The sequence below is a fragment of the Taurulus bubalis genome, assembly GCF_910589615.1.
Source record: "Taurulus bubalis genome assembly, chromosome: 12".
Lineage (NCBI taxonomy): Eukaryota > Metazoa > Chordata > Actinopteri > Perciformes > Cottidae > Taurulus > Taurulus bubalis.
In genome coordinates, this window is record NC_136600.1 from 14936313 (window position 1) to 14961311 (window position 24999).

General features: G+C 42.1%; 2 protein-coding genes across 2 annotated transcripts; one reads left to right on the plus strand and one right to left on the minus strand.

Annotated features, from left to right (window-relative positions):
- Positions 1 to 64: 64 nt before the first annotated feature.
- LOC306744562 (glycoprotein endo-alpha-1,2-mannosidase-like protein) lies at positions 65 to 12365 on the minus strand (the record flags this gene model as incomplete). The annotated part of the gene is made up of 4 exons (XM_079227230.1): positions 65 to 701; positions 1727 to 1803; positions 9748 to 9857; positions 11855 to 12365. 4 exons carry the CDS (start codon positions 12363 to 12365, stop codon positions 65 to 67), a joined length of 1335 nt encoding a protein of 444 aa, XP_079083356.1.
- A 4243-nt stretch (positions 12366 to 16608) lies between these two features.
- Positions 16609 to 24443, plus strand: lin28aa (lin-28 homolog Aa; the record flags this gene model as incomplete). Its single annotated transcript, XM_079227513.1, has 4 exons — positions 16609 to 16639; positions 17117 to 17289; positions 21027 to 21211; positions 24227 to 24443. The coding sequence occupies 4 exons, from the start codon at positions 16609 to 16611 to the stop codon at positions 24441 to 24443; spliced, it is 606 nt and encodes a 201-aa protein (XP_079083639.1).
- Positions 24444 to 24999: the final 556 nt, after the last annotated feature.

Consider the following 24999-nt stretch of genomic DNA (forward strand, 5'->3'; position numbering starts at 1 on the left):
TCCTCCTACATGTGTACACACACTTCCACTAGCGCATGCTGTTTCAAGTCAGTTTGATTAAAGCTCACATGAGCCACTGCTCCTTCTCTTTGTTGAACTGCTCTGCCCAGCGGCGGGTCAGCTCCAGGTAGTGATCCGGTCCGTGTGGCTGATAGTCCAAGTACACGCGGGTAACAGTTTTTTTGGGCATCGCCCTCTCTATCTGCGTCCCCTCGTGCCATTCATTAAAAGATGTGATGGTGACGACCTCCGGCCTCACATTCAGCGCCGCCTGCAGGGCCGTCTCGTAGTAGCGGCCGTTCACCCTGTTGCGCATGTTGTGGTTGTTCCACGGCCGGATGCTGGTGTCGATGTAACCCGGTCCAACGCTTGGGATGAAGAGGAGATTGTTGCCGTCACAGAACGCTTTGATGGCCTTCCAGTTCTGGTGAGAAGAGCCGAAGGAGAAACCGTTGGAGGCAAAATAAGTGTACATGCCATCAAAGCCACCTGCGAGGATGTCGTGCTTGTGGCGCTCCTCCACAATCAGTGCAATGAAGATGGCGTCGTAGACCGAGCCGCGCACGCTGTGGGAGCCAGTGGGAGTCAAGAATTCGGACCAGGACTCTGGAGGAGTCAGGTAGGTGTCGTAGATGTAAAATAGAGGAAGAGTCTTCCCTGTTCTGGAAGTAAACTTGTAGAAGGCTCCATGGTCACCATACCTTTTGAAGACATTAACACAGTAAATTAATAACATAGTAAGTTGGGGCTGAAATAGCTGATTAAGTCAAAAGGCTGCTGTGGTCGCTACTTATCATTCTGCAAGGCTTGACAGCGAGTTAATGGGACTAAAAAGGTGTTTCCCCTCAGCATTAATATTATCAAGTGTCAGTTTAATCTGCATGTTCAAGTTGACTGTGAGACATTACGAGGACACAGGAGGAAGGCTCAGGTTAAAGAGGGAGAGGGTTTATCTTCTGGGGAGCCTGAATCTGCGCAGTAAGTTTCTTGACAATCTTCTTGCAGGAGCTGGTTGCGACCAAAAGCAGAGCTAAAAGGGAGAGAATATTGGACCATAGTGTGGCCAGAAACACAACTCTAAAGGAATAAAAAAAATGCCTCCAGAACTGCTGGATATGTCAATTGTTAACTGCTGGAAGTTCACCATATCGAAGGTGAGAAAATCTTAATTGTGTGTTCATAACTTGTTTCTGCTGCTCCCAAGGGGCCATAATAAATCAGTTATTGAATGTTTATAGGATCACCTAAAACACAAAGATTTATCCTCTGGGCGCCATGAATTTCCACAGCAAATTTAATGAAAAGCCAGCCAATAGATTTAGGAGACATTGTCATGGACAAATATGTCGTTTCAAGGGACAATTAGGGCCAAATAGGGTTTCTAAAGAAAAGGTCAGAGGGTAACTGATTCTTCATTTAATGACAACATACATTGTTTTTTATTTCTTGCTAGAATTTGATGAAAAGTTAATATCTTTTGGAGGGTTTGGATTTGAGTTTGAATGTACTTGACAGGTGTTCTTTTTCAGAGCAACCTTTACACTTAAAGTTTTGTAAAATTTAATTTGCTTCAAAAACTCATTCATAAGTCATGAAACTAGCCTTATATAATCAGAAATGCTTTCTAAACGTATTTCAGTTTTTTAGCCAATGTTCTTTTAACTGTCCATGAAATCTTAATGGTTTTCTTTTGAAGTTGAGTCAGTGACAGAGAAGTACAGCCTACCTGTCAATGATATACTTGATGTTGTCATGCACACTCTGGTCGTTTCGTCCTCTGTATGTTTGGATGTGAAATGCAACCTAAGAAAACAAGCAAAAAGAACCACACTTTGTTAGTTTTTCCATTTATCTTATTACTGTCATTCAAAAAATGATACCACTCACAGATGACCTGAGCAACTTATTGACTTAAAATCAACATTCAGTTGCCATGGGGAGGAAGTCTCCCCTAAGCAACTGAATGTTGATTTTGAGTCATCAGGGAGTGAAAATGACAATATGTTTTTTAGTTAAAAGATTGTCACAAATATGATGCATATTATGATAGTCAAAGGCTGTAACAGCTGATTGGACCTCCGCTTCCTCCTCCTCCTAGAGAGAAAGGCCTAAAAAAGTTAGTCATGCACCATTTTTACCTTGTATTTTGACCTTCAATTCAGTTGATTTGATATAGCCCAACATCACAAATACAAATTTGCCTCGGAGGGCTTTACAATCTGTACACATAACATCCTTGTCCCGGGACCTCACATCGGATCAGGAAAAACTCCCCCCAAATAAAGATAGTAAAAACCCTTTCACAGGGAAAAAAGTGAAGAAACCTGAGGGAGAGCAACAGAGGAGGATCCCTCTCGCCGGACGGACAGAAGCAATAGATGTCATGTGACCAGAATGAATAGCGTAACGGAGTTACAGCACATTCAATGAATATGACAGAACTTAATCATGTAATGAGTAGTAGGCATGGTCCACGATTCAGATAACCACGATCCATGTCAGCACCTTGAAGCATAGCATGACATCCGGATTCTGGTTTCTCTTCCCTAGTACCATGTTACAGATAACTGTAGTTATTTACATATTTTCTAAAAACCTATGAATAGATGCATTTCACACACACTTTGGCCACCAGTACATCACAAAAGTTATCCATTCAAACAAGTCCTTTTTGGACAGGATGTGACTTAAAAGAACCATGTTTTCATTTTCACGACAACGTATGTCACACTTTAGATGTTTTCACCCTCAGTGCTGCCCCTCTGGAGACTTTTGTAATGCTCAGTCAGTGGCTCAGTTAGAAACGGTTATTTGTAATTGATGAACAACAACAGCAGAGGAACAAGGGACCTGAAGTGACACGTACAAAAAAAGTGCTGAAGTTGAATATTTTAAGGAATGGCCAGAGAATTCAGAGACTTTGAATAATGTATGATCAAAATGAAACACTTTCCTTCTTGAGAAGTGGAGACCCAAGGGGGAAAATGTGAATAAAAATGGCTTTTTAAGATGGTGGAGGCCAACAGTAACTAAATGGATGTGAGCTACATCACCTACGTTGTATTCCTCTCTTGACCGAATGAACGTCTTCATTTAGACCAGTATTTTTTTGAACGAGACAAAGACTGATCGAACAGGTTAAATGTTTTACCTGGTGGTTACTCTGGAAGAAAATGTTCAGTGATCACCAGGGTTATTACAAATCCCCCTGAGATGAACATACATGTATGTAGCCAATTTCATTGTAATCCATATAACAGTTGCAGAGACAATCCACTTAAACCCACGAATGTCTGCTGGTGGTGCTAGAGTGAGTGGATCAACAAAGTCATTAAGCACCCACAGAATTAATTCCACCGTGAATGTCTGTGCAAAAATGACACAGTCGCACGACAGACAGAGCCACGCTGTTAGCATGGATAACATGCAGAAACACGGACAGAAACACTGCAGGTTTGCAGCGCGTGCATCACTCTCTAGAATAAGAACTTCTCAATGATGAAAAGTATGTTTTTTGCATTTTAGAATCATTGTCTCGTGTAATTTTTGTAATAAAATGATCTACGTACTATGGGGAAGCTTGTATTGCACACATGGGGTTCACACTGCGCTGTTGTTTACCTGTGGAAAAGAGGTGTCGCTATGACATTGAGCATAAGGGTACTAATCGATTAAAGTGATGTTTAGAATTGGCTAGAGCTAACTATTTCAAACTGCAAATGTCTTGGCTGCACCTGATTTTGCGCGCCCCTTTAAAATGGAGGTAGACGCCAGTGCTCATGGTGCAGGCGCTGTTCTTTTGCAGGAAGATGATCATGGTATTGACCATCCTGTGTGTTATTTTTCGAAGAAATTTAACAAACATCAGCTGAATTACAGCACTATCGAAAAGGAAGCTTTGGCGTTGCTGTTGGCAATGCAGCACTGTGAGGTATACGTTGGTTCGAGCTCGACCCCGGTCCGGGTGTATTCCGACCACAATCCGCTGGTGTTTTTGTCTCGTATGCGAAACCACAATCAACGTCTTATGCGCTGGTCGCTACTGCTACAAGACTTTAACATTGAGATTCACCACATTAAAGGGACTGATAATGTCATGGCGGATGCCTTGTCCCGGATAGGGTGTTGAACAAACTTTTCTTCAAGTGAAGAAATGTTTGATCTTAGGTGGGGGGATGTTATGACTCGGGGCATCATGGAAAGAAGCCCCAACTTAGTGCTGTTCACCTCCCCTCAGGCGGGTAGGTGTTGTGATATGTGTTGCCTTGCCCTGTGTTTTTTTCATTCGCTGCAGGTGATTGGACGGCTACTTAGGAGGGAACCTGTGGGGCCGGCTCTCTCTCTCCAGCTTCCAACCGGGCCATGCTGCACAAGAGGGATCCTTGGGGTGGTGGGGTTAGGAAGAGTGTCGGTACGGGTGAGAAGCCCTTTTTGTTTAGCCGTGTTTTCTCCTGTTTTCAGGTAGGGAGATAGGTAAGACACCTGTATTTTCTTTTGTTCCTTTTGTGGTAGGGAAGTTAGATTACGTGCACAGATTGTTTTGTTTGTTATTTTGGGCCAGGCTCACCCTGAAGAATTTATGACACCTGGTGGAAAATAAAACATAATTGAACTACTCCTCTGCAGCATTGGTCCTAATTTGGGAGGTTGGGAGACCCGTCCGTATGTTGCGCTCAGGCTCCCCTAGGCCGGGCGTAACAGGGGTTCACACTGCACTGTTGTTTACCTGTGGAAAAGAGGTGTCGCTATGACATTGAGCATAAGTGTACTAATCGATTAAAGTGATGTTTAGAATTGGCTAGAGCTGCGCAAACTATTTCAAACTGCAAATGTCTATAGATAAACTGTCACCACTTGTGCTGCTAATGGAGATGCTAAGTGATTTTATGTGCTACAAAACATACATTTTAATGGTGTAAGATGCAGTTGCTGGCAAAATATCAATTTCAAGAAAAATAGAGGATCCTGGCCATCTGATAAAATGAAGCCTGGAAACAATGTTTTATCAGCCGTAATTCTCTGGACTTCTTGCAAAGTAACAGCCCAATAATGTGAGACCAAATGTGAACCTATTTTTTAAAGAAACTGTGAGGTATTAGCCGATATGAAGGGGAAAAGCTGTGATGGTCTCCTGTTCACTGCAGCAGAACGCAGGCCACTATATAAAGCTAATTTTCCAAACACATTGGCCTATTACTCTGTGGTAATTTCTAAGTAAATGAGACAGAGTCTTCGCATTTTAATACCTCATAAACATTGACAGCATGGGTCAGGATCAACCCCATGATTCATGCTGAGCAGAGTGGAATTTAGTGCCATGTCGTGCAGAAAGCCCTGAAGGAGGGATATGAGCCAACACAAAGATAAAGGTCCAGACCCTTATAACAATTTTATCAATTTCAACAAAGCAGAGCAAATTTCTTCATGATAGAGTGTCAGTTTTGCTCTGTGGTCACAGCCAGTGGATGGAGTGTCATAGTTACTGCTGGAAAGTGTGGCTGATGCCATCATAGAACACCCATTGGCATTATTGCCCCGTGTACACACAGCTACATGGCCTATTTATTGGATAGAACTTGTACAGCCCCTCGGGGTGCAGATTGTTCGGAGCGGCAAACTGAGTCATGGGACCCATGATGCACATTCCACCTCTGCTCCTTCCCTCCTGCACCCAGCTTTCGATCACCCCCTCACCCTTTCCCCACCAAACCGCCCCCACCCTCCCCTGGGCAGGAGGACTATTTCAACTCCTCTTCAAGCTGAGGTCGAGCAGCAGCTCTGCTGTGGAGGCTCCATGTGATCTGCTCTCCAACCAAATACAGGCTACACAAGCTTTTCTTGTGTGGGTGCTGCTAAAATACTGTTCAACTTATATAATAAAAAAGTGCATTGCTTTCTTGGGTAGGGAGCCTGTGTGCTTTTAGCGGTGTTGTGTGGGATTGCCAGAAATATGGAAGTTGGTTTTGTTTTTGGTGATAGATCTGCTCCAGTTTCCATTCATCTTAATTTTAGTTTGTGAGCATGTAGTTATGCCAAATGTGTAATTTTGTGTATTTAACATACAGAGGTAATTACAGGTATATTGGGGAAGACAGTATGAGAAAAATAATGTGGCTATCGCACATTAAAGCATGAAAACGTGGTAGGGACCTGAAAATTAGCAAAAAAAAATTTCAAGAAAAAATTACCAATTTCTAATATATGAACATTTGAGGCTTTTCTCTCTCTATATATATATATATATATATATATATATATATATATATGCCAGTACATTCAATACAATTGGTATTTCAAATGTTGTTTGAGTAACACAATTTTGAATAAATCAACTTAAAACTAAATGTTTAGGAAGTTAGATTTTTCAGCCGTGGTTTGTATTGCGCTGTCAATCTGAGGGTGCATCCTGAATACATAGAATCTTGAAAAGGTCAAATTCATGCCACAGTGAGCCACATAAAACCTCTGTAAAGACACATTCACATGCTGTTTTTAGATTGCTCTGTGAAGCAGTTAAAAGTCTGCCAAGCTCACTGCAATCCATGTCTTCAGTTAGGAGGAGTGCTGCTGTAAAAAACAGGATAAGGCAGCAAAGGACAAGGACGGACAAAGATGTGAGATGGAAAACCAAGTGAATATGGACAGGTACCATACCCCACTTTTCTCTTTAACGTTTGCTCATATTTTTTTCAGTAATATAACGCTATTATATTAACGTTATTATTGTTTCTGTATTTATATCGACTCTCCAAGGGCCTGATGTTTCAAAACAACACTGCTCATGCATTCTTCGAAGCATTTCTCAGATGGGCTGGTATCCACTTTGCTATAAAAGCAGATTGCCTTTACTGTGTGTTTGCTGAATCCTGATCTGATACATGTTTTGGCTGTTGCCACTGGCTTCCCTCCCTCCCTTTAGCCTGCCTTTTAGTTGAAAAGAGCAAAGAAATAATTTAAGGTTGTTGCTTTAGAAAATTTGCATTTGAGTTCCAAATGATCAGAGCCAAAGTTATTTGCCTTGTCAGCATTTTTGCTGAAATTATGCAAGAAGAAACACTCCAGAAATAAATGTCCTTGTGTGGAGAGGGAGTGGGAGGAGTTCATCAAAAACAAGGAAAACTGGAAGAGGATGCCTGGAAATGCTGCACTCGCCATGCTGCTGTACACAGAGAGAATATTCTCTGGTTTTCTCTGCTCTGCTGCATGATTGTGATCTTCTAAGGGCTTCCACAAGACAACACTTCCGTCTCAATGCAGAGAGGTTCTGAAATGTTCCGTTCATTTGTAGAAGGCCTATCAGGGTCTGTCTCTCCACACAAACCTCCTCCACGCTTTTCTGAAAATGTTGTGCTTGCTCGGTCACTCATGATAATATAGCATGGCATTGCATTCCATCTATTAGCTTCTCTCCTGACAGCATTATGTGTAAAACCTCATCAGCTCAGCGGTGCATGTCTAATCCGGCCGTTCTTATCTTGCCCTCGCTGTGATACATTATTTCTTTGCCTGCAGCCAAACGGCACACTAAACAAATGGGATATCAAATCTGACAAACTGGCCTGACAAACTGTCTCTCTTCAGAGTTGTTTATACGCAGGACGAGGCCAATATGTGTCACATCACTGCTGGAAAATAAATGATCTTTATCTTCACATCAAGATACAAACACTTGCAGCATAATGAATTGTGTTAAAATTGTCTTTTTTTTCTCCACAATTTGACAAATTTTATATTTTAACAGCTCTAAAAATCATAGTAACTCAAACAAAACCTTACAGATATGTTGATGCTTTTATCTGGTTGGCTGGCTGATTTTTCTTTACTTAAACATTTAGCGTGTTGTGCAAATGTGTAAGTGCATTATTAATGGCACCTGCTTTTACATAGGAAAACTCTTACCCGCTTGTCTCTCTTATGTGTCATTTCATATTCATACAGAAAGCTTCTGAGTAGCTTTTTATGTGCACATGAACACATGATGTATTTTTCTTCAACTCTCCTTTAAGAGAAAGTCTGACCAAAAAAAACACATCAAACTCTGATCATTGTGTCATAATGTATTTTCTGTCTTTCCCTTCCCTATCTTTATCTGGTGAGAATCTAACATGAATTGTATCGCATTACGAGCAAGCTTTCCCTGTAAAAGTTTAATAAGCCTTCGATACAGTGACAGGAGGCAGAGAGACCAACATGGTGGGCGGCTATTTCCTTCAATGTGCCATTTTCCAACCTAATTGGCAAGTCGGTCATGTGGTTTTGCAACCCCCCACCTCTCCAGCCTGCTGATATGTTCATCCTGACTGAACAACTGATCCAGCAAGAGCAGCTATTTGACCTGTTTCTTTGTTTTGTTTTTTTGCTCTAATGCTGGAGAGGAAATGTCATTGCAGCTGCAATCATCCAGAGTCAAATCCATGAGTAGCAGAGACAGCTTCATGGGAGGTAGCAGAACAAGTTCAAAAGCTCTCAACCTTCCTCTCCTGTGACAAAAACGAACTGCTGTTTCCGTGTATAACTCCTCACAGCACAATGGCTGTGAGGAGGTGTTTAACTCTCTGCACCTTTTTGAAGCACCATTAATCCCTTTCTAGCTCCTGTGTCACTCTGCTCTTAGTGAGATGAAAGTGTGATAATGGACAGAGATATTTACACATCGAACCTATGCCTCAATACTACTCAATACTACTATACAACACATTGTCTTTGTTAGTTGAGCTGTAGTTTAGTTTGTAGTGTTTGAAATTCAGTGGGCACTGTTCAATATAGCTTGCTGTAGTTATTGGAGTGCCTCAAGGTTTCTTTCTTGGCCTCCTTTCTTTTTTCTTTCCATAAATCATGTTGGTTGTTGTGCCCGTGGAACTAATACTCATTGCTATGCAGATGATACGGTGTATAGCCGTGGTTCTTTTCTCCCAGATACAATTCATAAATACAAGTCCTGCTTTCATTTATAAAGCGTGTTTATCTTCATTATATCAAATCACAAGACAAATACAGCATCTGTCAGATAAGAAAGTCTTTCTGTTTTCTTATCTAGTCACTGAAACACAGTCTGGATTTGTGATGAATCTAATATCTTTCATATAATTAGATGAGAAATAGACGATTGTTCATGTATTGATGCATTATTTTATTCTTAATTCTGTCTTTTCTCCGCCTATTTTTAGTCTTATTTTACTATTATTATGTTTTTTTATTTACGTTTTATCTGTCATCTGATTTTGTATCGTTTCGTCTGAAACCTTTTAAGCTGCCGTCTTGGCCAGGTCTTCCTTCTCAATGTGATTTGCCTGATTATAAAAAAGGTTAAAGCTAAAAGGAACTGTCCAGGAATCCGACCAGCTGGCACTGATAACTAGCATTAAGAATATATAGAAATAACCAACTTTCTCACTGATGGTCTTACTTATTTCGTTCATATAGTTTAGTAATAAATTGAGACAGTTTCATAAGCAGTTCAAAGTTCCTCACAGTAACTTTAAATAAATACAAATAGAAGAAAGTTGTGAATACCCACTACAAAACCCATACCAGCATTATTGGTGGCATTGGTTAAAATGGACGAATCATTGAACAATCAGCACTCAACTTGCAGTCAGTGTAAAGATTTAGCTGATAAATATATTTGTTTCATTGCTCTTTCTCCTGCCTTGGACTTTTTCCTCACTTTGTGTCAGGTCACACACAGACACACACACACACACACACACACACACACACACACACGCACACGCACACGCATTTTACCTTGAGATTGTGTCTATATGCAGCATCCAGCACAACTGATACCAAATCCTCAGAAGGTTCCCCATTGTCGTCAGCCAAGCCGGGTGGATACCAGGACAGGACCAGAACCCCTGGAGACAGACGTAAACGCATGAGTCTGATCCTCCATCCTGGACCTAAGATACTGGTTAAAACCTCAGAGAGCATAGAAAGTATGTCCAAAATGCATATGAACCTCTAAATAAGTTATCTTATGCCGTGTTGAAATGGATTGTAAGAAATGCTGACAGTCCTGTATCCCGAATGGGAGCGGAACGTTTTTTTGCTTTCATTAATGTACAGTGAAGTTTTTTCATGCAGCTCTTCACACAGTTTTACAGACCCATTTAAGACCATTGAGACCACACAGTCAGTTGTGCATTTATTACACACACTGTGAAATTTCTGCACCGGTAATCTATTTAGGGTAATTACCGTATTTTATAGGAGCAGACAGATGCTGGCAAGGTTTGTGGTAAAATACTGTGTGCATGGTTGAATTATGAGGCAAGGAGTCATTGGGCACACATATGTAAAAGGCTCCCCATCCCACCTAAATAGGAGCAAGACACCATATAGAACTACATGTGTCACTTTGGGGTTGTTTGACATCTCTTTGTGGCTATTTTGTGACTCTTTGTGTTCATTTGGTCGTGTCTTCGTGGTTGCTTTGAGATTTGTGGTTGTTAAGCGTCTCTTTGTGGTCATTTGTTGTGTTTTTTTATCTAAATGCCTGCCCGTCACCCATATCCTGCAACCGATTGATGAACATACACATATTTATTATGTATTGTTTTAGTGGCAATCTCGCCGCGCAGCTCTGGTGTGTGACACACCTTATAAATTGCGGTTGAGAAATGCTTTCTCATGCTCTGATTCTGGCTGAGAAATAGCTTCATATCAGCAACAACGGCGCCTGGCACAAGAGAGGATCTGGCACATGGGATGTGCACTAAGAGCTAATTCATTAAACAAATGTCCACTTGCTGTGGAGCTATGAGGACTATTAGATTACAATACCCAACTATGTCTGTGTGTCTTAAGAATGAGGCAGCTGCTATTCATTTTATTTATGGGCCTCTGTGAAGTGGTGGGGAATCAGTCATCAAGCCAAATGGAACTATTTAGAGTTTGGCTGGGTGTGGTGCCTAATTAAATTGATTATTTTTACAAAGAATTGTGGGCCAGCACTCCCATGATCCATCTGTCTTCGTGGTGAGGTTTCAAACGGATGGATGGCATGGTCATCATTCCGGATGGTGTACAATAACCTACTGAGCTACGGGACAGAAACCTCCGGGCCTATCATGTGTAGGCTGCTGACAGCTGGACACACCAGGCTGTTACTCAATACCACGCTACAGGACTGCTGTCTTTTAGGGAAGCCATACACGTTTTTGTAAAGAATAATACATCAATATTTTATGAGACACCCAAAAAAAAAAAGCCCGGATCTGAGCCTTAATCGAGATGACAATCAGGACTGGGTGATACTTCCATATCCTACATCTCTTCTTTTATGCAAGTCTTGTAACACACACTTAATTAACAAACACTTAAATATCGGTAAGGCAAGACACATATTTAAATGTACACCATTTTATTCCCCTTGAATATTTTGCTGCCAAATTATGAATATGAGTATTGTAACATATAAACGTATTACTATCCTGATATTGATTTGAACCATATTACCCTACTGAGGAACATGCTATGTTGAAAAACACACTAAAATGTAACCACTCGAAATATTCTAAATCTATTTTGAAATCGGGATTGTCAGGAAGGGGTTCCATTCATAATATAGCCCTAATAAGTTGATCTCTTGATTACTGGCGCTTTTAAAGTTTCTCTGTGCTGCAGGAAAAAGCGCAGCAGCAGATCTTTAGGGACTTTGAGCTCGGGGTGTGGGGAGCTGTCCAGTGGATGTGTGGTGCTGAAATGTTTTGTGCCTCTCCAGCAGCTTTTTTTTTTTTAGAGGCCAGAATATTCTCTGCTGCATCTGAGCATGAAAAAGCTAAACTGAACTATTTGTCTTTCTATTTCTTTCCAAGAAATCTAGACAGTCCGTTGCACCTCTGAACTGTACCTGCTGCAGATGCTCCTATCTGCTCCATGTGGGACTCCAACACGTCCGGATCCCTCGAGCTGTACGGATTGAGTTCGGGGTAGAAACTGGAGCCGATGTCCTCGGGCGGCATGTGTCTTCCTCTCGGGTAGCTAGATGCGATTTTGGGGTCCCAGTGTGGAACCAGGATGTGGTCCCAATGGATGTATTTGCCATCCATGTGTGGGGTGCCGTACCAGGTGTAGTAAAAGATATGAACATCATAAAATATGATCCCCTCTGGGCCAGAGTTGGACAACACTGCTTTAGTGTTGCTGCCAGCCGGAAGGGCTTGATCCGGGGACGCGGTGGCGTCACGGGACACGGACCGCCGGTCCATCTTTCCCGCTATCATTGGCAACAGCTCTAAGCCCGGAGCCAGATCCGAGAAGCCGTCGCTGGGCTTCAGGGTCCTCAGTCCCATCATGGTCCCAAAGACGAACAGCGTGAAGAGAAACAGAGCTATGCACGCTTTCCTGCGTAGCCTTGCCATTATCTGGCTGGAAGTGACCAGGAGCGCAAATTAACCTGCCAGCTGTCTTTCCCCTCACCAAGAGTTCACCTCACACGCTACGAGCTCCTCTTCAAAGTGTCCTGCAAGCCAACTGCAAATGACATATTCTTCAGAATTCATAACAAAAAAACAACAAAAAAGTTAGCTACATGGTTGCAATCCGGTCGCAGCAGACTACTTGACGCAGTTGGCTGTTGGATTTGTAACTTTCTCCTGCAGCTTCGTGTTTTCCATTCTGCCGAGCTGCGTAGCCTGTGAGGAAACTCCCTTACGCGCTCCTTCTGCTCCATACAATGAGAATAGCCGAGTTTGCTAACGTTTCACCCGATTCGGCTGTATAACAGGGCGATGCTGTTCCCAACAAAACGCTTCACTCACTGATCTCCAAACTGTTATTCTCTGAGCTGCTTGGCTCCAGCTGGCCGCCGAGTCCCGCCCATGCTGATCCATCCATCCACCTGACACCGGACACGGACAGACGACCGGCGTCGGGATGATGCACCCTGGTGATGTCCAGAGGGGGTTTTCAGCCTCCGTGGTTGGTTGGTCGTTCGTTTTGAGTATCAAAGAGGCGGGGCTCGGTTGATCTCTAGTTGTGCTTGTTTGTGCTGCAGAGCCTCGCGCAACAGAAATGCGAGACGAATAGCCATCATGTGAATGCTGTCAGCATATCAGCAGCACAGATCAAGTCGGCTGTAGTATTGTCGGTGTCTCGGACGGGACTTCCCCGTGACTCCTCACCGAGTCTAATCTCTTTAGCACGAGACACTATCAGTTGTCATAATATTGACTTTAAAATCCAAACTCAAGTGTTAGTTGACTTAAGAGATGTACTGACATCTAGTGGTATTTTATATAATGAAACCAGAGGGCACTTCCCCGTACTGCGTTCAGGTACTGCCGGGTATTAGGACATCCTGTCTTGCCATTGTGATGTCCAGTTTAATATGCAGAGAGAGTAGGGATTGTATTATTATTATTATTATTATTATTATTATTAATAATAATAATAATAATGTGTATTATTATTAATTAGTTTATCTTATTCTAATGTATTGCTGTATCTATTTTTGATCAAAGGCAACATGTTACTTTCATTTTATTTATTACTGTCGACTATGAACTAAATGAAGGAGTTTAGCTTCAATCCAACAGAAGGGGAAGCCCGGTTGATTTAACAGCAGTATACAGGGTAAAGCAGTCCATTAGCTCCGTGCACCTTGGCTGGAGGCCAGCAGTGAGATCTTGGCTTCCGGCCAAGATAATCTGAGGCAGCACTTGGGAGGCACTGACCCCTCCATCTGGTTTACTGATACTTCATTACATTGTTTTCCATGTCTACGGAGCAGTTTGTTGAGGCAGTTTGATGACGCAATCCGGCGTTTTAACTTGTGGTATTTAACGTAAAATTAAATCTAAAATAACTTAACGTATCAGTTAAACAAACTTAATTATCCTAATAGAGCACAATTGCTGTTCAATGACGAAGTATGTTACCGATTCTTTCCCCAGCTTTCATACTGTTAATTCGTACACCGCAATTCTTAAAGAGTTGGAGGAGCTCAAATGTCTATTACTGTGATTTGTTTAAGGTCGTTTAAGGTCTGTAGTCATTACTGTAATCTTTCCAAATGTACCAACAATGAAACCAATGAAACAAAGAGTCCCAGACGTTTAATTGTGTATTACTTTGAGAATACTTTTTGTGTCAGAATTATTAGTTAAAATCCCTCAAAATGAATCTGCTACTTTAGGTTGTCCCATTCTAAATCATTTTAAGACGTCAGAAAGTAGTATAATAGGGTCGCAAAGATTAGTGTACATCTTCAAAAACGTAATGATAAACTAGAATATTATATTTCATTTTGCAGATTAAAAAATACCACATCTAGTCATTTTCACATTTCAGCATCCCGAAATAGAAACAAATTATCGAAAACCAATTACAAACAAAAAATCCAATCAGCATAATGTATCAAATCGATTTTGGTGTACTTGGTTTTATAGTAGAACATCAATAGTTCCTATGTTTCCTTTCTTATCTTCCGTCCTGGTCCAGAAGATGTTTCAGTAAACCTGAGACTTTAGTTGGAGGTTCTGATTCATATTATAATATAATATATTATAACTTCTCTCTAGCCAAGAAGCATGTTAATAAACACATTTATTCCAAGATGTTTGGAATGATGGCGGAAGTTTCTTGAAAGAAACAATGTACCAGTGTAACGCATTGATATGGTGCATACAGCTTTCTCTGAGTAGCTTAACGATTCCATAATTTTGGCTGGCGGTTATGCAGCCAAATGTTTCGGGCAATTTATACGCATGTTGCGGGTCCACAAGGGGTCGTTGTGGTAGTTGTGATGAAATCGACTAGTCACCTCTGAAACATCAATCAAGGGTTCACACAGAGGCGCAGCTTATCTGCATTCACCAAAAATAATACTATTAACGAAACGTTCTAATTAATCTCAACAGATAAATGATGTGACTAATTCAACTAGTAATTTCTCTCACACACATCGAAAAGTAAGCTTTTCATTCAAAAACAATATATATAAAAAGTAAAATACAATCTGTTTATCCTTTAAGATGTTCGTTGGTATAATCTGAACAAATTAATAATTCAAAAATATGTCTTCTTTGTATTGTAGTGTTTTGTGTTTATTGTTTTTATGTCAGCTGAAGTTGTTTTAAAATTGTTTGTGTTTCGTTTTAATTAATTAATTAATTGTAAAATAATTATTTTTGCTATTTGTTTGTCATTTCGGAGCTGGACTCTCACTTTCAGCTTGGTTAAAAGATCACTTTCCTCGGTCTTTGATGCATCCATCATTCCACAAGGACACGAGTCGACGTCTTAACATGATGTGATCAATCACTATTGATCCATGAATTCGTTTGGCCAGCTTGGCTTGGTTACATGCTGCCACCTTGAATCTTGGTCCGTTTAAAAAAAAAATCGGTTCTGCATTCTTCTACTTTATTTACTTCTATATTTTAAACTCTCCTGTCGGTTTGAGTCAGTTTGGCTATTCCCCCCGCCCTCCATGTTCTGGATTAACATTACAAACCTTTCTCTGGCATGTTAGGACAGAAGCTCACCAACGCAGAGAAACGAAAGCTCACAACGAGAAACAATAGTCGAGATGACATGGTGCACAATAAAGTCGATGTTATTGTTTTATAAAAAACATAATCTACACTAATTAAAAAACACCTATATATTAAACCCAAACTGACTTTTAAAAAACCTGGGTCTTTTAAAACAGGCAATTTAGGCTCCACTAGTTGTATTTCCTCTCTCCCACCTCGGGTGCATGCAGCCATACTGCATATAGATCTCATTTTAAAAGGAAACAAAATGTGTGTTTTTTCTTCTTCTTCATTTTTCCTATTTTAGAGTCACGATTCAAGAGTCGTGATTGAGAAATAGCTGAATAAAAGCAGGTTTGATTGTATTTTTACAGAAATTCCCCCTGTCCTGCAAAAAAAAAAAAAGGCCCACAAGCTACACATATTAGATTGAAAATGGCTCTATTTGTATGTAAATACCGTACTAACAACTTACTGTGAGTTTCATACAAGTCTAAATAGAAATCCCATAATAATGTCGCGGGGACGTGTCGCTATAGTGATTGGTCACTCTCCACAGTTGAGCCCTTCTTCTATTACACAATATGCAATCTATCCTTGGGGACTGTATAATTGTGAATCACGTGGACGTGACCGAGAGTGTGTGGGGGGTTTGTTGGATGAGAAATGGTCATTTGTATTGACCAGCAGAGCTGACCACTGCAAGAGAGAGGGAGGGAGAGAGAGAAAGAGGGTGAAACGCGTTTCAGGAAAGAAAGACACTGGGAGTAAACTGGCCCACAAACATGGCAGAAGGTATGTTGGGAGCTTTTGGTGGGAGTTATATCTTCAGAGTCTGTTTCTGAGTTGTTGTATTTTTCTTCTTTCTTTCTTTGAGGGGGGGATTCTTCGTCAAACCCTGCCCGGTGACCCCCACTCCCCTCCACCCTCATTGTTTAGAGGGAATAGATTGCCAGCCCCCTTTTGTTTACCTCCCTCTCCCGCTTTCCCTCTCGCTGCGCAGTATCTGCTTTTCACAGCATTTTGCATGAAAGTGGCAATCTGTGAGGATTACCCAGTTTGAGGGCTGAAAAAAAAGGATACTGTAGCGTGGGTGCTAATTTTGACTCAAGGCAGAACTGAAGACATGGGCTCCGTTTCTAACCAGGCATTCCCAGGTTGAGTAACATAACTGAACAGCATTTTTTTTTCCTTTTTTGAATGAGTTAATTATGTTTGTGTTTTTTTTTTCTAGTGTAGGACTGTGTATCAGTAGAACATTTTAAGGTATTGTTCACACACGTGATGAGCAGCCCGTGTGTCTATCGATGCATTAAACGTTCTTTAGAGATTCTGACAGCACGCAAATCCCCCGAGATCACTTATTTAGTGCAAAGTTGCGGTATATGCCTTGAGAAAAGAGGGCCGTGTGTCGTTCAGTTTCTTATACGAAATCAAGCCACATTGCAGCCTCAGCTTGTTCCTCATGTAATCGATTCCTATTGATTGGTGATGCAGCAACGCGAGAGAAAGGAGAAAAGTTTTTTTTTCTTTTTTTTTCCGGTTTCAGACCTTGTTGAAAGGATGGCCCCAATTTCCAAAAGTGTGTAGGCTTGCTGATTATTTTTTTATAAATCATACACTTTTTATTGCAGGAGTGTGTAAGACTGAGGAGGATGAGGGACCGAGCACCGAGGAGGATTCACAGTCCTTCCACGGAGTCGGACTCTGCAAATGGTTCAACGTCCGCATGGGCTTCGGGTTCCTGTCCATGACTGATCGAGAGGGAGTGCCACTGGACGAACCGGTCGACGTGTTTGTCCACCAGGTAAGGACGACTCTCTCGGTGGCGGAAACTGTGACTAAGTGAAACTCAACACTGGTGTAATGTATCGACGTTGCTCGTGCTGAAAAATCCAACTTTCCCTCTGAAATCAAGTAGCATGTCTTGCCAGCAGAAGTGAGATCACCCCACCTGTTTCCAATACAGCTTAATTAAATGTAGGATTTTTGTCTTGGTTACTATCGTGAGCGATGACTCATTAATCAAAGTTAACAGATCACCCGAATAAAAAACAACGATGTAAAGAATAGAACACTTAAAAACGATCTTACCAGGAGTTTCAATATGTTTGATTAAAAAGTTCAAATGATATGAGATATATTTAACGGAGTTAGACGGACGCTTTTATTCGCAGTGTGGTGGGTGTTTCTCCCTCAGGGGACCACGTGTTGCTGCCGGCCTCCCTCGTGGTTTTTCAAAGAGGAACGCTGATATAATGTTATGGACAAATAAAAGTGTGGTCAGAGTTTAGATTGAACTCGTCTGGCATCGATACGTATCGGGTGAGTAGAGATGAAAACGGATTATTTAAAAGGGGAGGAAACGCCATGACTCTTAAATGCTCCTCTTCTGGAGCTACAGACGATATTTATTCAATTACCTTTTTGCTTGGAATGTGATGAGTGGATTTTTACATTTATCATTGCATCTGCTGAAGTGGAAACTTTGACTGGGTTGATCTCTGTAAATAGACAAACCATCTAAACACGGATTATTGATCACTTTTTAAAGTTAACGAAGGCTTTTAACACATACCCATGTCAGGCTGTGAAAAATGGACACATGTAATAGAGTTGTAGTTTTAAGGTTGGTGATGTTCTACGTTTTTTACTCCTTCACTTGAGGTTTAATTGTTTCTCAGTCTGAAGAGATAAAGGATAACTTTCCAAGTCTTCTCTGTTCAAACCATTTACCTTGCATACAACGGGTGGCGTGGGTGGTAAAGAGGTGTGTGGGGGGAGGGGGGGTGCAGTTCCCTCCCCCTTCGCATGCAAGCGAGCGCCTCCATTGCTGTCTGATAAGATAAAGGCTTAGCATGTGAATGTGAGGCGTCCCCACTAGCTGCTCATCACCTCAAGGTTCCTGTCATAAAATGATTAAAGGCTCTTTGCTGTCTGCTCAACCCCCTGTGTGTGTGGCACTGTGGTAGCTTTAATGAGGAAAGGAGATCCCAGGGTTTTATTTTTGGTATATTTTCTTATTCACACCAGGCTACTGGTGGCCTCATGCTGTGGAGACTTTTATCTACTGAATTCCTTTTTTAAAGATGTAACTTTATTTGCTTGAGATAAAATGCAAGTTTGTTTTTTCTCTATTGTATTCCTATAAGCTTGCATGTCTCCCCACTTTATTGAAGCCAGTTTTCAGACACACAATTCTGTTTTTAAGTCATTTGTGCTCCATGATGATGCATATAGAGATATCAGTCATTGTAACTGAATTATTGTTTGACTCTACACAGGACGTTGCTGCCTGATTAATCATAATGCAAACCAAAACACGAATGAAGTGGGGTTAGAAACTTAGTTTTGCGCTCCAGTGCTTACAGATTTAAAATAAAATGCAGATGAATGGGTGGTTTTACAAGAAGTATAAGACAAACTGCCATTATATGCATCCTACAAAACAAATAGTGTCTCCGTTGTGAAAGCAAGTTGATCGTTGCTGCAGATAGTTAAAAGGAAGCTCAAATTGAGAGAGAACATGCTCACTGCTTTACTGAAGACCTCATGTTCTCAGGATTTATCCACAAGAAATGCGTAACCAATGACTTACTTCCCTCTCTGTCAGTAGAAATGGTGGAGACACGCGTGTCAATGATGGATGTATAGGGGTTATGGCAACGTAAAAGGCCTCAGCCCTAAAATTAGTGGCTGCGTGTCAAATTAACTCCCAGGCTCCACTGGCCTTTGTGCAGGTGGACAATAGAGCCATGCATCCGAATGAAGCAGCCCTCGGCCGTGACCGAGCCCCTCTTTGTCTCAGCAGCAGTCCTGCTATTGTCCCGCGTTGCTCTGATGTCTTTCTCTGCCTCACTTGGCTTCCAGACACATTCTGCACAGAGTTTACAGTACTTATAAGGCCCCCCACATCAGATCCTTAAGGCTAAAAAGGCCCCACCCTGACACTGATCTGTACCTGTGTGTGGATAACCTGATGTGGGCATGTGGCTGGTCAGGGTCCGTTATGGGGGTAGGGAAGGTCACACATGGAAGAGGACGTGGGATAACGGTCACCGGGCCAGAGAGGCCTGACAGGATTGGGACTCTGCGGACGTCCATATCACCACTCAGATGTCATGGCTCACCAGTTGTGTTGCTGAGGACTTTGCAGCAGATGCTCCATTGTGAGTTGTAGGATTAGAGAAGATGGTGCTTGCTTGTTTGTTTCTAATTGCAGAGCACAATGCTAATACCCAGCTCATTAAACTATTGTATGCTTTAACTGATCATTTTGGATTTGGTCTGAAGCAGACGCCAAACTTTCCGCCCAATAAACCATGTGCTTTGAGGACCGTTTGATCCCTGGCTGATTTGGTAAACGCAGAATGCAGAACGATCATAATATAACTTTACTCTCAAAGAAAATGGGATTAATGTCTATCAAAACAAACCTGCTTCATCAGGGATATTTCCTCTTATGTCAACAGTCTGTTCTAGTTGTGAGATCTCACACCAAGGGGATTTTAGAGAGGGGTTTCCCATGTTGTGTTAGCCAAAGCTGCTTCACACCTTCCCTTCGTCACTAATTTCTTTGGAATTGGAAAGAGGAGTAGAAGAACCTCAACAGGTCACTTCAGGTGAACCCTGTTTCAGTGACTATGACGCTGAATTAGTTTTTACTCTAAGCGTATTCAAACCTTTTTATCTTGTTGATTGATTTAAAACAACACGCCTCTCCAATGTTGCTGTTTACCAGACATGCTAGAAAATCATATCCCCATGTTTCTTTCACAAAAAATAAGATGTCACATGTTCAAGCACTGAGGCCGGTATCAATCATTTGGGCTTTCCCTCAACTTTTTTTTATCTTTCATGTCTTTCTGCCAAACAACTATCCAAGGAATGTCCCGCTGACCCCCCAACCTCCCAGAGAAGCCACACTGCCTTCTCACCCCACCCCCAACCGTAGCACTAACCCCTGCATCCTGCAGTTTAGGTTTAGTGGTGGTGGTCAGTGTGTTCGTGGAGCTTTGTGATGTGGGTGGGAAGAGTGATGGGGTGGGGGCAGCAGTGTGGAATGCTGTTCCTCCGTTAGAAGGGGGGGGGTGAAGGTTATCCTCGTCAGGTTTACCACTCAAACACAGCAAAAAAGACAAAGCAGCATTAAGACAACGGTGCCTTTTTAGGCAGGGCAGTATTTGTACAATCTGACCTTTTAAAGTGGGGACAGCAAGCTTTGTAGTGGTTGTTTGTTTTAGCAAGGTAATATTCACCGTAAATACCTGATAAGTCCTATCAGGCTCTGATGAGATCAACCCCCACCCATTCTTCACTGTGTGTTCTCAAGGGTCAATGTGGAGGTGATTTGGACACTAGTCTGATAATATAGCAGGCATATATCCCACTAAGTATTATCTTCTGTATTTCTGTGATGGGAAAAATATTGAAATATATGACTCGTCTTTCCTTTCACAAACTCAAGTCCCCACATAACTGGAGTTCCCCCAAACACTAGACAATAATTTAGATGCTGAATCCTCTTCCTGTGTTACCTTTCAGAGCAAATTGCACATGGAGGGCTTCCGCAGCCTGAAGGAGGGCGAGGCAGCCGAGTTTACCTTCAAGAAGTCGTCAAAGGGCCTCGAGTCGCAGAAGGTCACTGGACCAGGTGGCATACACTGTGTGGGCAGTGAAAGGAGACCCAAAGGCAAGAAGGTCCAGAAGCGACGTTCAAAGGGAGACAGGTAAGCAGGATGAGATGGGGAAAGAGCAGGAAAGACATTCAATGAATGCCAGCAGTGCAGCTTTCTAAACCTGTAAAGGAACACTTTGCATTTTCACTAAAACATAATTTGGAAATACTTGATTTTCTGCAACAGATTTTGCGCTTTCACATTTGAGACCCCTCAGAAGCTTTCCTTCTCGGAAGTCCACAAACAGGCATTGTTGGGTCCAGTTTGGAGCAGATATACAATGGTGTTTTAGTTTCTCCCCATTTTCCTTCCTCTTTCTCGACCCCAACCCCCACCTCCAGCCCAAGCAAGGGTCACACAAGCAGGCTTGACGTGTGACCTGGATCAATAACTGTTTAAATCTGCTGGCCCCTAGTGAATTCACGCCCACTGACTCCTTTTCTCTTCCTAAACCTTCCTAAAACCATCAATGCGATTTGAAACTCCAAAACCAATCATGATTTAAATAACCTAAACATTCATCTAGGTTTTGCTGTTAATTCTTACACGTTCTCTTTAGACTCTACCAAATCTATGTTATAGTCATTGCACATTACAAGGAAGTTTTAGATTTTCCTTTGATCCGAACCTTTACATGATCCCTGAAAAAGTAGTTTCATGAGTTCAGGTCCTGAGAAGGTTACAAAAGAGCCAAATCTTCAAATGTATCGTCCTTCATTCAATTTCTCGTGAAAATTTAAGGGGTTTCGTGCAAAGGCAACAACGTCCCTCCAAGTGAAAGAAAGAGAAGCTAACAGGAGCCTTTATTTTTGGGTCATTCTTTGAATATCAATAAAGCACAGGGTTAGAGGTGTATCAACTTCACCCTCCTGTCAGTTGTGATTAGAACCAGAGAGTAGTCAGTGTGAGAACAGAGATCATTACTGCCCCAAAGAGTCCTGGGAGGCCCGCGGTGGCTCAATAACTCTCCCTTGACCACACTGATCCATGGATAAGATATCGTACCCCTCTGGCGTATTTCTAATGCCACTGGAGGGCGTTTCATTGGTTCACGATTGATCGATTGATCAAAACTAATAGTCCGATATCATTGGGACAGGAGTAAGAAGTACATTGTAGTTCTTAGTTCGTGTTTTGCCAACCAAAGTGAACAGTGGTTTTTGAAGTCTATGTTTTATAGACCACATGTATGTATTTTTTATTTATATTTATGGTGGGGGAAAAAATCTCCTATCCATTTAATTGATAACAGATGTAAGGGCCTGGGCAAGGGGGTGAAAGGTCACTGTTGTCATGGCAACAGTGTATGAGTAAATGCAAGAGGGCTGGGATGGGGGGTTAGAGAACTGAGGAGAGGGCGGGTAGGGCAAGGTTCAGAGGTCATTACTGCAGCTTTTTTAGACAAAGGGACCACTTCCCCTTCCCTCCACTTGCCTCCTGATGGATGCTGATGTGGGTAGCTTCTGTGACGTGACGGTATAGACCTTGACGCCACCCCAACGGCCACACTGACCCCTCGGCAGGCGCTCTGTTCAAACGTCATCTGCCGCTACAATGGTGGCAGGGGCTCCGCAGTGGCACAGAGTGACCGCCTCACGCCCACCACCCATCTGTCTTCCGCCCTTGCACGCGTGGCCATTCTATAGATTATGTTCAAACTGTGGTGACCGATGGCGTCCGTGATGGCTCCCACTGACCCCTCATGGTGTCCATTTCTAAAGTTCAAAGCTGATGAAACGGATGTCTTCCTTTTGATACAACGAGGTCCAAGGTGAGCTACAGGCAGGGACAAATAGGACAAGCTGTTCACGATACTTCGAGATAATGAGTCCTGGTATCACTACCAGGGTAATGACAAAGTATGAGCCGTGCCACTTAAAGGTGTAATATATTAGATTCGGAGCATAAATACAGCGGTAAACAACGTTTTGCTATGTAAAGATATGATGGAGAAACGTTTACCTGAGCAGAAAATGAGGTCGTACATTTTAGTCTGAGTTTTGCCTTGTGCCTTTAGTGCATGTTTGTGCATGTGAGTAAACCCCACTGTTTACAGCTGCCGCTCTGCACTGCTCATACGGCCGCTACAGCCGAAGCGTAGGACTCACCCACTGGTTCACCCTCGGATAAACACGGTTAGCTGTGTCAGCACTTTGCCATAGTTTGTACTGTTAGTGATAGTAACAGTTTTGAGAGCTAAATGAAATGCTTGTGCAACGCTCTAACTATGATGTGTTGTTGGCTGTTCTGACCTGGTGTGCTCCTCTACTGAGCAATGTGGTGTGACCTAACATGCCCTTTCAAGATGTATGACCAAATGCCATTCCAGGCGAAATGTTGCCATCTAGTGGAAAACAGGTGCAACTTACAAATGCCCCTTCACTCAAAAATGTGCTTTGGTTATTGTTACTTCTTTTGGATGCTTTGCCTTCAGTGCTTTCACATTCATCTTCTGAAGGACAAATGTTTCTCTGTAGTTTATCTTAAATCTGAGATTAAGGTGTGCACGACGTACAAGCAGGATTTTTGTGACGTCACAAAACACTTTGAAAGCCGATCAGGCTTCAATATGCCATATGACATCGGACTTTTCATTGAAGTAGCTCACGTCTTTAGATACATTTCCGGATTTGGGATTTAAAAATGATCGTGAAGGAGTATGTGCACAAAGTGAATAGAACTTTTTAGTACAAAAAAAAGCAAGATATTCTGGAGAGGATCTTTAGATTAATACTTTTATATGAATCTGCTGTTTCTCAATGGTGCCGCAGCAGGCAGCTGACTTAAGCAAAAATAGCTGTAGAGCAACTGTGCGCTACCTGCTCAGTGCCAAACAGCAGACAGAAACAGTTGGTGACTTGCTGGTGAACATAATGATTTATTTAGTAGCTAAAGAGACAGGTATTTTTCAATAAGTGACTTAATGTATGAATATTCTGGCCACGTTGGCCAGAAACATCACAGCTCCACATCAGTCACAATGTGCTCTGTTGGATGTGTAAATAAGCCGGTTATTGCGTGTTCAAGCAAACAATACACAAGACTAAATACTTTCTGCTCTTGTAGGTGCTACAACTGCGGCGGCCTGGACCACCACGCCAAAGAGTGCAAGTTACCACCCCAGCCCAAGAAGTGCCATTTCTGCCAGAGCATCGACCACATGGTTGCTAACTGCCCAATCAAAGCGCAACAGTCATCGCCAGGTTCTCAGGGAAAACCGGCCCCATTGAAAGGAGACGAGGAGCACAGCCATACAGCACCGCCTCCCGAGACCTCTGATTGAGCGGGGGATTTGGGCAACACTGACGTCGGGGGAAGCACAGAGGCCAATCAAACTGCTTTGATGGAGAGGCGGGACACACGGGTCCTCGTCCACCTGTTGAAGCTGCTTTTGGAACTACCTCAGGTTAAAAAAGAAAGAAAAAAAATACTGATGAAGAATGTTGCTGAAGTTTTGTTGTTGTTTGTTTTTTAGTTGGTGTAACACACACTCAGGAATACTGCTGTATTATTGCACTCAGGATGCTTTCCAAATGTTAAAATCACTGCTGTTGCTTGAGGGTTTTACGATTGTAGTGAGCAATACCATATAACGGGTTATCTTGAGTTTTTGTAGAATCTTTTATTTTTATTTTTATATGTGATACTGTGCCTCTCCTGTGGGTACTATATACTTCTTCTGTTTTTGTGACATACTCGGTGTGTGTTTAGTAGAGTTACACTTTTGCTGCCTTACCATTTAGTCTCCTTCCTGACTGTTACACCTCAACATCCAACAGAGGTGAGACAGTGGGTACCTCTGCAATGAATGTTAGTTTGCATATTGCATGGGGAAGAGG